Below are 15,196 nucleotides of genomic sequence, written 5' to 3' on the forward strand. Positions count from 1 at the left end.
TAATAATGTTTACTGATCAGGAAAAAAATACTCTGGTAGCCGCTCTCTTCGCTCCTCCAATTTCCTACTAATGACTTCTTCACTCATAACCTTATCACACGCACGGCTCCAAGACTTTTCTAGATCTGCCCCAACTCTATAGAATAGTCTTCTCATCCTATTTTCTGCACATTTAAAAGAGCTCTCAAACTTGCCTACCTGTCTTCTGTCTCCTTAACCCTCACTACTTTCCACCACTCCATATCTCCCCTCCCATTGTGTGATACTTCCCCCAACTCTTAGCTTGTAAGCTCTTCAGGTCAGGTTCCTCTCCTCCTCCTGTGTCAACGTCTGTATCTGTCTGTCATTTGCAACCCCTATTTAATGAACAGTGCTATATAATATGTTGGCGCTATATAAATCCTGTTTATTAATAATAATAATAATAATAATAATAATTAATAGTAGTAATATTCTTTCCTGGTAACGCCCCTTTTTATATTAAAGTCAGGCTGTACACAAGGTTTCATTTATTAAAGCTGTCATTCACCTGTAAAATGTCAAACTTTTCTCCTTCCACAAGTGGGAACTGATATAACATTGTGTACAGCCTAGGGACCATGTATGTCTAGAGAGGAAAATAGAGATGATCATTCTGGGTTTTGTTCTTGCTGTTTTAGACTTAAGCTGGGTACACACGTGCAATTATTGTCGTTGGAAAGGATCTTTCACAATCCTTTCCAACGACTAAGGACTGCACGATGCATGAACGATGCTGTACATACAGCACCCTTCTGATCCATGGAGAGGGAAGGGGGAGAACGACGGAGCGACACCCTGCTGCGCGCTCTCCCCCTTGCATTAGGATCGTTCATCGTCTATCATCTGAACGACCGCCCTGGCCGATTCACGGACGATGGACGACGAACGATCCTAATGCAAGGTAAGGGGGAGAGCGCGCAGCAGGGTGCTGCTCTGTCGTTTTCTCCCTCCCCTCTCCGTAGATTAGAACGGTGCTGTATGTACAGCACTCGTTCATGCATCGTGTAGTCCTTAGTCCCTCTACACACTCCAGATTCTGAGCAGATTATCGGGCGAGAACCATTGGACGTGTACATAGCTTTAAGACCAAATTTTTATTACTGGCCCTGCCCTTATCTTCTGTTTTGTTGACAGTTGCCGGCAAGACATAAAGCGAAGTTGTTTATTCCCAAAAAGATACAAAAGGCGTTTAATGACCAAATTTACAGATCTATAGACAGGAATGTAAAAATATTCTGGTCTGCAAAGAGTTTAGGGAGTTAAAGTTCAGGGGAAAATATTCTTGTCAGTCTTAGAGCTGAATGTAATGTTTGCTAAATTCCACTTCTATAAAATCCCCTTTGTCTTTGTTCTGTGTATGAATGTTTGTGTACATAAAAGTTGTGTGAATGTGAAACCATTTCTAAACCCGTATTGTGCATATTAGTCTAGGTACAAAAATGGTCACCCAGGCCAACAGAGTGAGAAAAGCCCATTTTCCGTGTAACACTTGCTACAAAAATATACTGTACACATCTTTAAAATGCTGTCGGGTGATGACCTTCTGTTTTCATAGAAATGCTTAGCCCAAGGAAACCATGTCATGTAAATATTTATTCTTCCATTCACTGTAGCCGGCTTTTTGCTGTAATTTTCCTATTTGTTAATGGTCACTTCACTAAAAATAGAACTTGTGAATTGTTTACATTCCCCCTTTGACAAAGTGTATGACACTTTGGTTATTGTTAATGGTTGTTTCTTTAATTTGCTGCTTCAAGCATATTTGTCACCGGATAGGTATAGTAGCACTTTTTTCCTCCGGCAAGAAACTTACTCGCCCAAACCCCATTGTAGGATTTTTGGGTGGATGGAAATGGCACTGATAATTTCACTCCTAGGAGAGGAGTCCTAAGAATAATCAACTGCAGCAATGACTGTATATCCTAATGAATCTCTTGCTGGTCATTTGGATTATACACCATCCCTTTGAAAGTTCCTAAGGCTTTATGTACATATCCACAGAAGAAAGGAGCTGGAGGACTGTGCTTTTGCCTCCCATAATTCCAGAGATGTGGTTCTGTCATAATCTCGTTGTCTTTCCCTCAGATGACCTCTTATATTAAGATGGTGAAAGCCTTCTAAGATTCCAGCCTTCCTCTTCTCTCAAGGCTGAATTTAACCTGTGGGCTGATCTACTAGTGTTTGATGACCTGGATTCTCATCTGTTAGGAAGACTACAATTCCACTACCACTTTGAATCCTCCTCACCCCCCAGTAAACATTTTAGCTAAAGTCCTAAAATGTTTCCTATTCTAAAATACCTCTAAAGTGTTTTCTGCTATCACTATCGGTGTGGTAATATAAACACATAAAATAAATATAAACATATAAAATATATATATTGGTGATCTGCATATTCTTGACAAAATGGAGCTTTCACGTTTTATTCTCAAGGACAACTTTTTGGCTTGTTTATAGACTTAATAATCAAAACTCTTCTTCCAACCGTGTGATTACTAATGTTTGGTCATCCAAACAATGGATGAGGGAGACCATCACCTGGTTACCTTTATTGGGGAGGCATATGTGGACATTACCAGTCATAGTAATCCAGCAGTATGGCCTTCACCACTTATGCACCATGTCCAAGGTGTTGTGGAGGATAAATATTGTATAGATTTTGTATATTTAAAAATCCAACTCCTTAGTCCTAAAGTGACAGTGTAACACTGCTTTGATATAGTGTTTATGGTCTCTGCTATAGAAGCTGTTCTTGTTGGTTGATTGTGACCAAAGGGGGACATTTAACCCCTTCCTGCAGAATCCAATGTTTTGTCTGAGGTTGAGCTTTAAACTGGCTGATAAGCGATACTTATTCCTAAAGCTAGTCTTAACTTTTTGTCATTTTCTATAAATGTACTGGAGCTGCAAACACATCTAATTACAGAAATTATGACACATATCAATCAAGCAGCAGAGACAAAAAGTCTTGCAATACGGGAGGCACCTGAAATGGTATAGTGGGCAGAAATCCGAATTCTTTTACAGTGGTAATGGAAATCTGCAGATTCTGAATTTTCTGCTGCAGGGTCCTATATCAAGCAAATGTGACCAAATGTAAAGGGAATTCAGGGAATCTCTAAAATGGGTTTGGCTGGCCTGTATTGTAACCCCCCACCTTGATGGAATTAGGATACATACTGGCCACTTTAGGTATTTTATACCTTCTGTTATTCTCTTATGATTAAGGTTGTAAGCAATAGTCATCTTGCTATAGAACTACAGTATTACTATACCAAATATTGCCTTTATTATGAATTGTGTCTTGTGTATATCTTTGGCAAGGGAGGTGTCACATTTCCCAGGTTGTAGAATTATTTTAGAAGCGCTTTACTTCCTGCCTTTGTTAAACTAAAGTCATTTAGAGAGAACGTCCTAATATGCTGGCAGATTTGCAATAAAATCAGGCCCAAGAATGTGGAATGCATAAACATTGTGAACATGGAGCACCAGCATAAGTATATATTGGAGAAAGTATTCAGATATGGGGGAATATAGCAATATTCTTTCTTCCAATTTTTAGTGACCTATAGTACTGCTAAAGATGGTCACCGCTGTGCCGGACAACTTGTCTGGATACCTAGAACTTCCCTGGCTAATGTCATGTAGTTTGATTTCTTTTGTATGTGAGCGTTCACATTATTCTGGGTCATGATATAGCTAGTAGTAGTTGGAAACCTTAACCTGGATTTATGGTGTAATGTTGACCATACAAGCAGCTTCTTAAGTTCTGAGTAATAGAAAACTGTACCCTACTGTCCACAAAAGGGATAAGAAAACCTTTAGGATCATATTTATTAAAAAGTCAATGTGACTTTCACCAAATGTTTGTTCTGGTTAATCAATCACTTTTTGAAAAACACAAAATATAGCCCCAGTGTTTATGTAGTTTAAGAATTTTCGATTGTAGGGGGAGAGAAATCTACTTTCAGATATCATTCTCATTCTTGCCTGAAAGAAGCTTTCGAATGTCTTTCTATTCGTATCCAGTATTTATATAGCGCCAACATTTTCACGCAGCGCTTTACAAAGTCCATAGTCATGTTACTAGCTGTCCCTCAAAGGCACTCACAATCTTATTTCCCCACCATAGTGATGTCTTTTACAGTCTAAGGTCCGTTTTGGGGGGAAGCCAATTAACCTAACTGCATGTTTTTGAAATGGAGGAAACCCACCCACCCAAACATGGGGGAGAACCTGCAAACTCCATGCAGATGGAGTCCTGGAGATTTAAACCTGGCACCTGCATTGTTTTTGGTGCAGCAACAAATTCTTTCAGACTGTTCACTTGAGGTCGTTCTACCCTCCCCTGTTCATCTTTTAAATTAAAATCATCTAGCAAGGAAAATTAGACCCTTCATAAGTCATAGTTGGTGTGCATAAAACCAGATGTATAATGAAGTTTTTTTATTGTTGGTTTAGGATTACACAAAATATTTTGGAATATAGTCTCTATCTCCCAGCAGGGGGCACTTAGGCTGCTTACACACATTACTTTAACGTTCTTTTACGATCCTTTCCAAAGACAAAAGACTGAACGAGCGTTGTACATACTGCACCGTTCTGCTCCATGGAGAGGGAAGGGGGGAGAACGACAGACTGGCGCCCCACTGCGTTCTCTCTCCTACACATGTATTACGGTCGTTCATCATTCATGGATCTGCAGGGTTGGATCCATGAACAACGTCGGACAAGCGCTGTACACTTGCCAGAATCTCGTCCCATACCAGCCCCAAAGCGGCAATTGGACGAGAATCATCTGACGTGTACATAGCCTAAGACTCATTTTTGTTTACCTGACTGTTCTTGACTTGCTTGTATGCAACACTCCCAACACTTTATAGCTCAAATTTACACAAATGAAGTCAGGTGTGACCGTTTCTTACAATACTATTCTAATCATAGTATTACATTTAATCCCTGTCCTAGGAAGGAGCTCTCAATCTGTCTGTCATGTTCAGGCCCACACTGTACAGACACTTTGAGAAAGAGGCAGCTGACTGAACACAATGTCTTTGAAAAATGAACAGAATCTCATGTAAATACAGGAGAACATTCTGGACCTAACCAAATTATATTTTTATTACAGGGCAGAAATCCTTTCTTCTTGGAGCCTGCTATCATAATTGCAATAACTGATGGAAGTAAACTTACATCAAACGGTGGTGTTCAGGAGGAAGTAAGAACATATTTTTATGTGACCTATACCATTGTGTTGCATTACTCTTGTTCTTTAGTCATTTGGTTGAATTAACAGTGCAGTTTATAAAAATATAAAAATGAGAAGTTTTATTGTAGTGGCTAGTATGGTGATTGCTCAGTTCTTCTAGACATAAATGCTTCAGTATCTGCGGTACTGAGAATAAGTATATCCTCATAAAGTTTTCATAAGTTGTATCTAAAATGTTCAAATACTTGAAACATAAAATAAAACCTAGGTTTGGGTGCTGCACACATGTCTGTCATGGTCCTTCACGTGTCAGTCAATGCAAAGTCTCCTTTTGTAATATAAATGCACAGCTAAGGTTATTGGGTTGTAAAGTTACCTTATTTTGTAATCTAGAGACAGAACAAGAGCTCTTCTATGGCTTGAGAGGACAGTAGTTGGAAGGTAGAACTTTCCATGTTGATAGGATTGGGTTAAACATTCTTTAAATGTGAGATGGTGCCACTTGACCAGATTTTTATATGTTCCAAAGTGCTGCTTAATGCTTTTACCACAAACATTTTTAATACAAAATTGTCTAATGTGCCATGTGTTACTACCCATAAGTACCTAAATATTCTTAACTGCTTTACTATTTCTCTCAGCTCCACTTGCCTTTAAATTCTCCATTACCTGGAAGCGAGTTAACAAAGGAGCCTTTCCGGTGGGATCAGAGACTTTTTGCATTAGTTCTTAGAATACCAGGAGCAACATCTGTTGAGCAAGAGCAATTAACCGCTGTTCAAGTTGATGAATCCTCAATCACTCCTATGTGTGATGTCACTGGAGGTGAGTGCCTTATCCCTGGATCTAGAATTAATTTTATATATTAAGGAAACACTGCAGACGTCTTCATGATGCTTATAATATAATAGCATAGTTCCCAAGAGCTACATGCACATGTTTTTAGAATTTCTTTACCAGATAGCAATAAATGTAGTAAGGTGTGATTTACTAGTAGTTAGAAAATAACATTTCTATAAAAATCCTGATCCATATCTATCCCTTAAGGACTGAAGTAGAACAAACATTTTAGACCAGGGTTGTCAAACCAACAAAAATACACAGTGGACCAAAATTAAAAACTTAGACAGATTTGCAGGCCAACTTGAAGGCCCAGCGTCTAGAAACAGTCCAATGCCGGACTTAATGTTTATGAGTGGCTGCTCTTCACTGAAATAGCACCGCTTCTACAATTCCCTGTGTCTATAGAACGGTCCAATGCGGGGCCACGCATAGGCAGAGAGGCCGCTGGTCTATAGGGGCGAGTGATGCCGGGAATTGTAGTAGCGGCAGTATTTCAATGCAGCAGCGGGCCAGCTGCAATTCAAATTTAGGATTTCTTTGGGTGCCAAAAAAGGGCGTTAGGGGTGTCAAACTCTGGCCCCCGCAAAAAGGCAAAGTTTGTTTGGAAATCCAGTTGAAATGACCTAAAATGGCATTGAAATTAGTGATCAACAGTCTGTGGGAAAAAATTTAAGCCTTAATGTCAGCTTGTAGGATGTGCTATAGTGTTCCCAACATGTCCAACGAGTTGTAAATTTATCCATACAATCATTGTCCAAGGCCCTGTTTTCCTCCATTCTCATAATTTTGGTAACTTTGGATAGCCAAAGAGCTAATGGGGGCGGTGGATGTAAATATACTTTTTAAATCTTTTGTCTTTATGAACATATGCTGTTCATGATTTCATGACTTTGCTGTGCTTTCAGGAACCCTCAGGCGTAATTCTTTACAGTACCCTTCTTCTGGAGTTTAGTGTTGTCAACTCTAGATAATGCATCGGTGACTAGCAGGCTTTACCTATCTTGTATTATCTATGTTTATTTTAGACTTTCTCATTTTCGTTTTCCAGGTCGTTCATACTGTGTGTTCTCACAGCGAATGCTGAATCAGTGCCTGGAGTCATTGGTACAAAAAGTTCAAAGTGGTGTGGTGATAAACTTTGAAAAATCTGGACCTGATCCTCCACTTTCTGATGGTAATCACATTGTGTTCTTTTTATTCACCATTTAGCTAGATCTAAGGCTATATGTACACACGTCAGATGAGTCATGAAAGATCCTTTCCAATAACAATTATTGAATGTGTGTATGTAGCCTAATACAGTACTTCCGAAAACCCTAAAGTCTGTCCTAGTAAATATTTATCTGTCAATACAGCCCCTGTCTGGTAGATCCGAGCCACATGTCTACATAAGCAGCACATGGGTTATTTAACTTCTTTCTGTCTCACAGTATTCAATTCAGCTGGGGCAGATTCCAATATCAGTATTTGTTTGGTTTTTCTATCATTTAAAATCAGATTCAGCTATTAGCAGGGTTATTGCTATACCAGCCCCATGCTGATTATAAGGAGGTGATGACAGGATTATGTTTACTGATGGTAGCCTGTCCTGGGGTCTGAGTGCTGGGTAAACAAAAATTGTGGACCCCTGGTATGTATACTGGTAATACACTTATCTTGACATACTTGTCTATAAGTTCTGAAAAGATTAGCAGGATTGATTTGTAAGCATCTTTCCTTTCCTGGTGATCTTGTGAGGAGTGAATTGACAAGTGATGAAAAGAGGGAGAGGACACATCAGGCTGTTGGAAATGCTTTAAACTTACCCATATTTTTTAGCAATAGTGTCACATCCCAAACAAGTACATTGGAGAAAGAATAATCCAACTATAGTTTCATAGGGGAACATATCAGACTGTTGGAAGCATTGAAGTGCACTGCTGACTGTTTAACACCCGACTATACCGGAAAAGGCAAAATCTGGAAAAAAGTCAATTAACATTAAGCAAGCATTATTTAATAACCGCTATAGTGTGTATACACAATACATATATATATTCTTTGAGCTGTTTAAGCTTTTTAATGTGTTTTATTTCTGAACGATTTGGTTACTATAGTAGAAGTGGAGTGAGATGTTACGAGTTTAATGCAAATTGTGTTTCATATCAGTCTAAGAGCCACATTGGTACTTTCATGCCAAGTTTCCACTGAGATTAGGATTCTCCTATAACTTGCCTAACCTGCAATCAGTGATTTTACACGACATCTTAAAATATAGGGTGGAGATGTTTTTTTTCCTGTTGGGTCAGCTGATTATGTATCTCAATCATTTACTATTTTATAAAATGCTTAGTTCTTGGATAAAGCACTGGGCAGACTAGGCACACAGTACAGCTCTTTCTTCATCACTGTGTTATTATGTACAAGTGAGCATGTTTCATTGTTCATATTAAGTTAGTTCTTTATTTGGTATACAATGGGCCTGATTTTTTAAAGCTCTCCAATGCTGGAGAAGATACACTTTCATTAGTCAAGGTGGGTTATCCAACTATCCAAATTATCCAATCCAAGTTATCCAAATATTTTTTACTACTACATTCTGCAACAAATATAATTTTTGATTTTTAAATGGCTTATATTTCAGATGGAATTGCAGACAACATCAAACCAGTAGGATTACAGCCATGGCACAGCTGTCGAAAATTAATTTATGTTCGACCAAATCCTAAAACTGGTGTCCCTCTTGGTCATTGGCCAATACCAGAATCCTTTTGGCCAGATCAGAATTCACCAACACTAGTAAGTATAGAAGTTAAAAACTAAAATCTTAGTTCTTGTTCAGAGACTTCTAGTTAATTACAATCATATGGGTAATATACACTGTCTCTCTCATCAGCCCCCACGGACCTCCCATCCCATTGTGAGGTTTTCCTGCACAGATTGTGAACCGATGGTCATAGATAAACTGCCATTTGACAAATATGAATTGGAGCCGTCACCATTGACACAGTATATTTTAGAGAGAAAATCACCACATACGTGCTGGCCGGTAAGTTTTTTTGCACCAAATGTACAAGATGACAAGGCACACAAGGTGTTTTTAACTTGTTTTTCAAAACCTGTATCCATTTTTTTTTTCAAAATCTGTTGTATGAATTTAATTTTTTATGAAATATAGCTTTACTGGAAATTGTTTAAATATTTAACCAGTCTAGATATTTACATTAATCAAGCACTTTTGCTGGTTGTTTTAACACACACTGTTGCACTCTCCAGGTAATGGAATATATTCTCCCAATGTTGTCTGACCTTCAGGCCTCGCACCTTTGACTCTAGGTGTGCAGATTGACGGCAGATTGATTTGGGATGAACCAGGCTGCCTTAAGCTGCGTACACACGGCAAATTTTTCTCGCCCGATAATCGGTATCGGCCAATTATCGGGCGAAAATCTGCCGTGTGTACAGTCGGTCGTCGTCCATCGTCCGACGACCGTCCTGGCGGATCCATGGACGATGGACGACGACCGATCCTAATGAAAGGGAAGGGGAGAGCGCGCAGCAGGGTGCCGCTCCGTCGCTCTCCCCCTCCCCTCTCCATAGAGCATGAACGGTGCTGTATGTACAGCATCGTTCATGCATCGTGCAGTCTTTTCTCGTTGGAAAGGATCGTGAAAGATCCTTTCCAACGAGAAAAATTGCAGGTGTGTACGCAGCTTTAGTTCAGCTGATATCAAATGTTTGTACCCTGTCAATGGCAATTTAATGTTGGTCTGGTGATTAAGGCAATGTAACGTTTATTTATTTTTTTATTATCCAGGTATTTGTAGCAAACAGTGCCAAGTACAGTGAACTTGGTCAGTCGTTTGGCTACTTGAAAGCTAGCACTGCCCTGAATTGTGTCAACTTGTTTGTAATGCCTTACAACTATCCTGTTCTACTCCCTTTATTAGGTAAGTGTCAGAAAATGTGTGAATGCTGTGCAGTTGCATCATTGATTACAACTTTAGGTTCTTTTTCAGGCAAATGGGGTATATATGTGTTACGGTAAATCTTTAGGTCACTGATATTTTTATGAGAAAACAAACTTCCTAATGGGCTTTCTGAACCTCCAGCTCCAAATCTTTATGTAACTTTCCAAGAGCAAGCATGCAGATTAGTAATGTACTAGTGTTGGGCTGGTGACTGAAAATGTATTACAGCCAGGAAATAAAATTCAGGAAAGATCATACTGGTAGCCTGTATATAATTGGTACAGTTTTTGTTTTTTAAATGAAAGTCAATCATAAACCAAAAACATAATTACATATGTTTAATGGATTGCTAATTGTTTTCACATTTCCTTCATAGATGACTTGTTTAAAATTCACAAGGCTAAACCACCTTTAAAATGGAGGCAGCTTTTTGAAAACTACTTGAAAACGATGCCTCCTTACTATATTGGAGTAAGTCTTTTGAGGGTAAAATAGCTACTAAAGTCGCTGTTAACCAGCAATGTTTTTTATGCTTTTTTAACCACTCTATTGAATTTCTTCTTGGTTTTATTTTCAGCCTCTAAAGAAGGCTCTAAGAATGATGGGTGCCCCAAATCTTATTCCAGAAAACATGGAATATGGATTAAGCTACAGCATTGTTTCCTACCTCAAAAAACTCAGCCAACAGGTACAGCATGATGTTACTGAAACCTTCGTTGTTTTGTCTTGTGTCACTATAACTGCTGATCACTTGCTGAGTGAGCAGTGACAGGCACCGGGATTCCAAATGAATGCTATTCTGTGTGTTGACCTAGTTGGCTGGATAAAAAGTACTGCAAATCTGATCCACTGCCTTGCTAACTAGACTCTTACTGGCATCCTGTTATTGTATAAAAGGCAAAGTGTTGGCGTGTATTTGGTTTAACAGGTGGCCTTATTGGGTAGCTTTGATTTTTAACACATTGGCTCAGTAACTGAGTTTGTTCTGTGCTGGCTGATTCCAACCAGTCTATCTTCTACTGCCAAGCAGCCTTCCGTAGACTGATTTAATTGGTTTGGTACCACCTTACTTTAAAAACATGTTTTACTTTAGGTGAGTTACCTAAGCTTACCAGTGCTGCAGTTTTTTAATTTAGTTTTCTAAATGTTGGGTGTGTTGTGTTGAAGACACCTCGTCTCATGTAGTTAAAAATAGGTAGACTCTTGACCTATTTTAACTAGAGAGCCTTTTATTTGGATCTACATATTCAACATGTTTGCTAACCTGTTGCTTATTTTAATATATACTTTTTTTTTCTATATTCAGGCCAAAATGGAATCTGATCGCGTTATAAGCTCTATAGGAAAAAAATTTCCACAGGAAACTGGTATAAAAGTAAGAAATGGCAAATCACTACCTTCGTTGGCTGTCAGAAAGGATTTTAAAGAACTGTTGATGGAAATTACAGGTGAAGTGCCACAGAGGCAGACAGATGTAAATGTGAAGGAGTTTTCTGGCTTCCAGATAGCCCTGCTGAATAAGGTTGGTTTGAATTTGTATGGACTTTGTGTTCCCTTTTTGCTTTTCCAGGCTCTATCTCACTCACTTTTTACATTGTTCAGGATCTAAAACCACAGACGTTTAGAAATGCCTATGACATTTCTAGAAGCAGTCTCCTCGATCATCTGACAAGAATGAGAGCAAATCTTCTCAAATCAACACGCAAGTTCTTCAGTGTACAAGATGAAGGTAGGCTAATTGCTGATGTTGTAAATTACCTTTTTGCAAATCCCATTGCAGCTTGTTAGGTCAAGCCTTTAAGGACTTTTGAGAAAACAAATTAAATGAACTTCAAAAACATCTTGGTGGTTTAAATATTTTGCAGTAAGGTGTATGACCTGATGGATAGACATATTCTGCATCAGCCTTTACTTTGCACATAAGTGTGCCATGGTTTTCACATTTTAAATTTCCTGCATTAAAAGTAGATTTTTTAAAAAGGGTTTTTACTGCTGGCATCCATGAAAATGTTTTTCTGCTGCTTTGAGCATAGTTTTACTTCTTTATTTCTTGGGTTTTAAGTGTCTGTATCAAGATTCAAGCTTGGTTGTTGCCCTGTTCTCCACTCATTTTAGCTTTATTAACCCTCTACAGATCACATGCATAGCGTACCTATAGTTCAAATGGGGAATTACCAGGAATATTTAAGGAACATCCCTTCACCCTTGAGAGAACTGGATGCTGACCAACCAAGGAGACTACACACATTTGGAAATCCATTTAAATTGGACAAAAAGGTAATTATCAAGTGGTACTTTAATTGCATCACAAGATACCTCTTATTTCATCCTTCTGTACCATCCTCATCTGGTCACATTGGCAACGCAACTGTAGGTTTTGCATTACAATTCTTTTTTTTTTTTTATTTTTTTTTTTCCAGGGCATGATGATTGATGAAGCAGATGAATTTGTGTCTGGTCATCAAAAGCACAAGCGCCCAGGAGAGCCCAGCATGATGGGCATCCCAAAGAGGCGGCGATGTATGTCGCCGTTACTACGAGGCCGGCCAGCGTCTCCTGTTGCAAACAATCACATAGGAGGAAAAGGTCCCCCATCTTTAACCCAAGGTTCGACAGATTCCCCAAAAACAGACGATGGACATAAACGTATGTATCTGTACTTTGCTTACAGTTTAAAACAGAATTAATATTGTTCAGCCATATAACCAGAGCAGATGAAGTGAGGTCAAGTGATGCTATACAGTGTTAAACCCACAAAGGCGGGGGGTAAGAAACTGTAGATAGGTGGCAGCCCCTGTATTGTGGAACCAACTCTTCAGTAACCAAAAACAGCCGGGTGGGTTCTGAAAAGTGCCGGGGAGGAAGTCAACACAGAGCTAAAAACTCGAATAATGAAAGAGATTAGGAAGCCAGGGAGGAGTAAGTATTTTCATGATGAATATTGTAGCTTCACAACTATTGTAATGTCGCCCTTATTAATGCGGCATTCAGATTTATGCCTGATATACTATATGCAAAGCAATAGAAATAGGTTAATCCATGGTTCGTAATATTCAAAATATATAAAGGGGCATTTCTAAAATGCAGCCTTTCTCATAGCCTAATTCCAGTGCTTTTGGGAAAGCCAATAACTGCACCAGTATACTTTTTGCGATATGGGATAAAACCAGAATGTCTAGAGGAAATTTATAAAAATTTCGGGGCAACGTGGGAACTCAATGCCAATGGTGTCCTTTATAAAATTTAAACCATGGGACTCTCTGCTGGTGAGGGAAGCTAGCCAGAGTTATCATGCTTCCCTGCATTCATTTTGTAAGTCTCCACAATATTTTCTCCTAATTCTTTCCCACCATCTGAAATACTCCTTCAAGATACCATACCACTGGGTTGCAATGAAATAATTGTGTGTTCTTTGTTTTTAGGGTATGAACCTATCTTTGCTTTGCTGCAAGAAGTACAAGGTAGTCTACAAACACGGCTTCGCTTCCTGCAGAATGTTATAAAAGAAGCTGCAAGGTAATCTTCTTTTCATACAGAATAAACAGAAATGCCCTGAGACGTTTCAATATGTTAGCATAATATTATTCCAACTAGCTGTGTTTTAATTGTATATAACAAAATATAAAAAAGTCTTTTTGCAAGGTTTGCTGGAATGGTACCTACAGGTGACATATTTCAAGCCTTATCAAATGCTGCTGCTGCTGCAAAAAAAAAAAAAAAAAATTTCTGCTGGGAAAGCAGTCTGATTTCAGTTTCCTTGCACCAGTAACATGAAATTGAGAAACTGATAGGCTAACTCCACTTACAATGGCTGCCATTCCCAGGCATTTAGCAATAAAGGTATAGAGATGTCTCTTCTAAAATCTCTGTGAAATATATGGAAAGATGGTAATTTCATTTTTTTTTTTTTTGCTGGAATGCTTGACTATTTAAACACATTTTATTTGGCATATATGGTTTGCTAGTCCTACCTTGTCTAAACCCACTCATGTTGGCAATCCTGCAGCATTTTTCTGGCAGTTTCAAAACGTTCCCACCCAAGTGATGGGCCCATATTTAATAAAAGTTGGATTACAATTCTAATACTGGGCTATGTCCATGCTTTCCAAAAACCCTCTGGTTATTTCAGCATGCATGGTTTGCAAACTACTACCAGACACCCCCAACACAAGCTGACATAGTGGGTACTGCTTCCTTCACTTTCTGCCCATTCTCACAATGAAAACCACAACCATTGGGTAACAATGATGCAGGAGCAAAGTTCTGCAATAATGACTTACCTGATCACAGATTTTTTGTGATTTAGATGAGGTGTTTTGTGCAACCAATATGATGCAAGTTGCCTCTTGGAAAATTGAATGTGGTTGACACGGGGTTAATCTATATAATGGCTGCTGTGAGTATGAAACATTATATTTATGCTGTTACTAAATTTTAAGAGTTTTTTTTGTATAAGGTAAATTTTAAAGTTCTTGTTCCAGCTGTTGCCAGTGACCACCGCACAAGCCAATTTTTGGTTTGAAGTGTACACACCACACACTGAAATGAACTTTTCTGCATAAGGACATGTGGCTTAGCAAAAGACATGTACCTGCAGATCAGTACTTGTGTACTGTAAGGATGTCTCATCTCCTATTAAGCAGATCCAATATACACCTGTGTGGATTTAAATGTACATTAAACAAACAGGTAACATGCCATTCAGCCGTTACTGTAGACGGGATAAGGTAGCAGGAGATCACTTAGGTGCAATGAAGTTTGGTAATATGTGTGTGTGTACCACTCTAATTTCCATTTAGTCGGTGGTATATGTTCAATTTTAAATGTGCCTGTTGGTGATCTTGCCTGTGTATGTACACTTTCCTGAACATGCTAAAGTTTGAAGTAATGTGCGGAATCGAGTCAATGTGTTCTGAGTGATTCCTACCAGGACCACTGATGATACAAATTATCTGAGTGATTCCTACCAGGACCACTGATTAAATTTCATCATACCTAGCCAATAAAGGCATTTAATGTCCTGTCACAACTGAAAGTGAATGTTTGATTAAAAGAGTAGCTTCAGGTTAATATGTGTAACCTTTCAGATACACAGCTATGGTATAATTTTTGTCCTAGTCGTGTCCTATACAGAGAAGAATACACTGTGCAGTAAATGCATAACATGTAAAAT

At 38.7% G+C, this 15,196-nt stretch overlaps 1 protein-coding gene and 1 long non-coding RNA gene across 3 annotated transcripts in view; both read left to right on the forward strand.

Annotated features, from left to right (window-relative positions):
* Positions 1 to 12,793, forward strand: part of INTS6 (integrator complex subunit 6) — a 23,687-nt gene extending 10,894 nt beyond the window's left edge. For both annotated transcript variants that reach the window (XM_072403416.1, XM_072403424.1), the window contains 12 exons: positions 5,150 to 5,239; positions 5,872 to 6,055; positions 7,122 to 7,247; positions 8,697 to 8,851; positions 8,949 to 9,101; positions 9,870 to 10,002; positions 10,400 to 10,494; positions 10,601 to 10,711; positions 11,330 to 11,545; positions 11,626 to 11,752; positions 12,158 to 12,300; positions 12,444 to 12,793. In XM_072403416.1, coding sequence (XP_072259517.1) covers positions 5,150 to 5,239; positions 5,872 to 6,055; positions 7,122 to 7,247; positions 8,697 to 8,851; positions 8,949 to 9,101; positions 9,870 to 10,002; positions 10,400 to 10,494; positions 10,601 to 10,711; positions 11,330 to 11,545; positions 11,626 to 11,752; positions 12,158 to 12,300; positions 12,444 to 12,710 — 1,800 coding nt within the window. In that variant the 3' untranslated portion in view covers positions 12,711 to 12,793. The remainder of the gene's footprint in view (positions 1 to 5,149; positions 5,240 to 5,871; positions 6,056 to 7,121; positions 7,248 to 8,696; positions 8,852 to 8,948; positions 9,102 to 9,869; positions 10,003 to 10,399; positions 10,495 to 10,600; positions 10,712 to 11,329; positions 11,546 to 11,625; positions 11,753 to 12,157; positions 12,301 to 12,443) is intronic.
* An 88-nt stretch (positions 12,794 to 12,881) lies between these two features.
* On the forward strand, positions 12,882 to 13,718 carry LOC140325544 (uncharacterized). Its single transcript, XR_011919690.1, has 2 exons — positions 12,882 to 12,942; positions 13,446 to 13,718. It is a non-coding gene; the product is annotated as an uncharacterized lncRNA (long non-coding RNA).
* The last annotated feature ends 1,478 nt before the right edge of the window (positions 13,719 to 15,196 follow it).

Source organism: Pyxicephalus adspersus, chromosome 1, assembly GCF_032062135.1.
Source record: "Pyxicephalus adspersus chromosome 1, UCB_Pads_2.0, whole genome shotgun sequence".
Classification (NCBI taxonomy): Eukaryota; Metazoa; Chordata; class Amphibia; order Anura; family Pyxicephalidae; genus Pyxicephalus; species Pyxicephalus adspersus.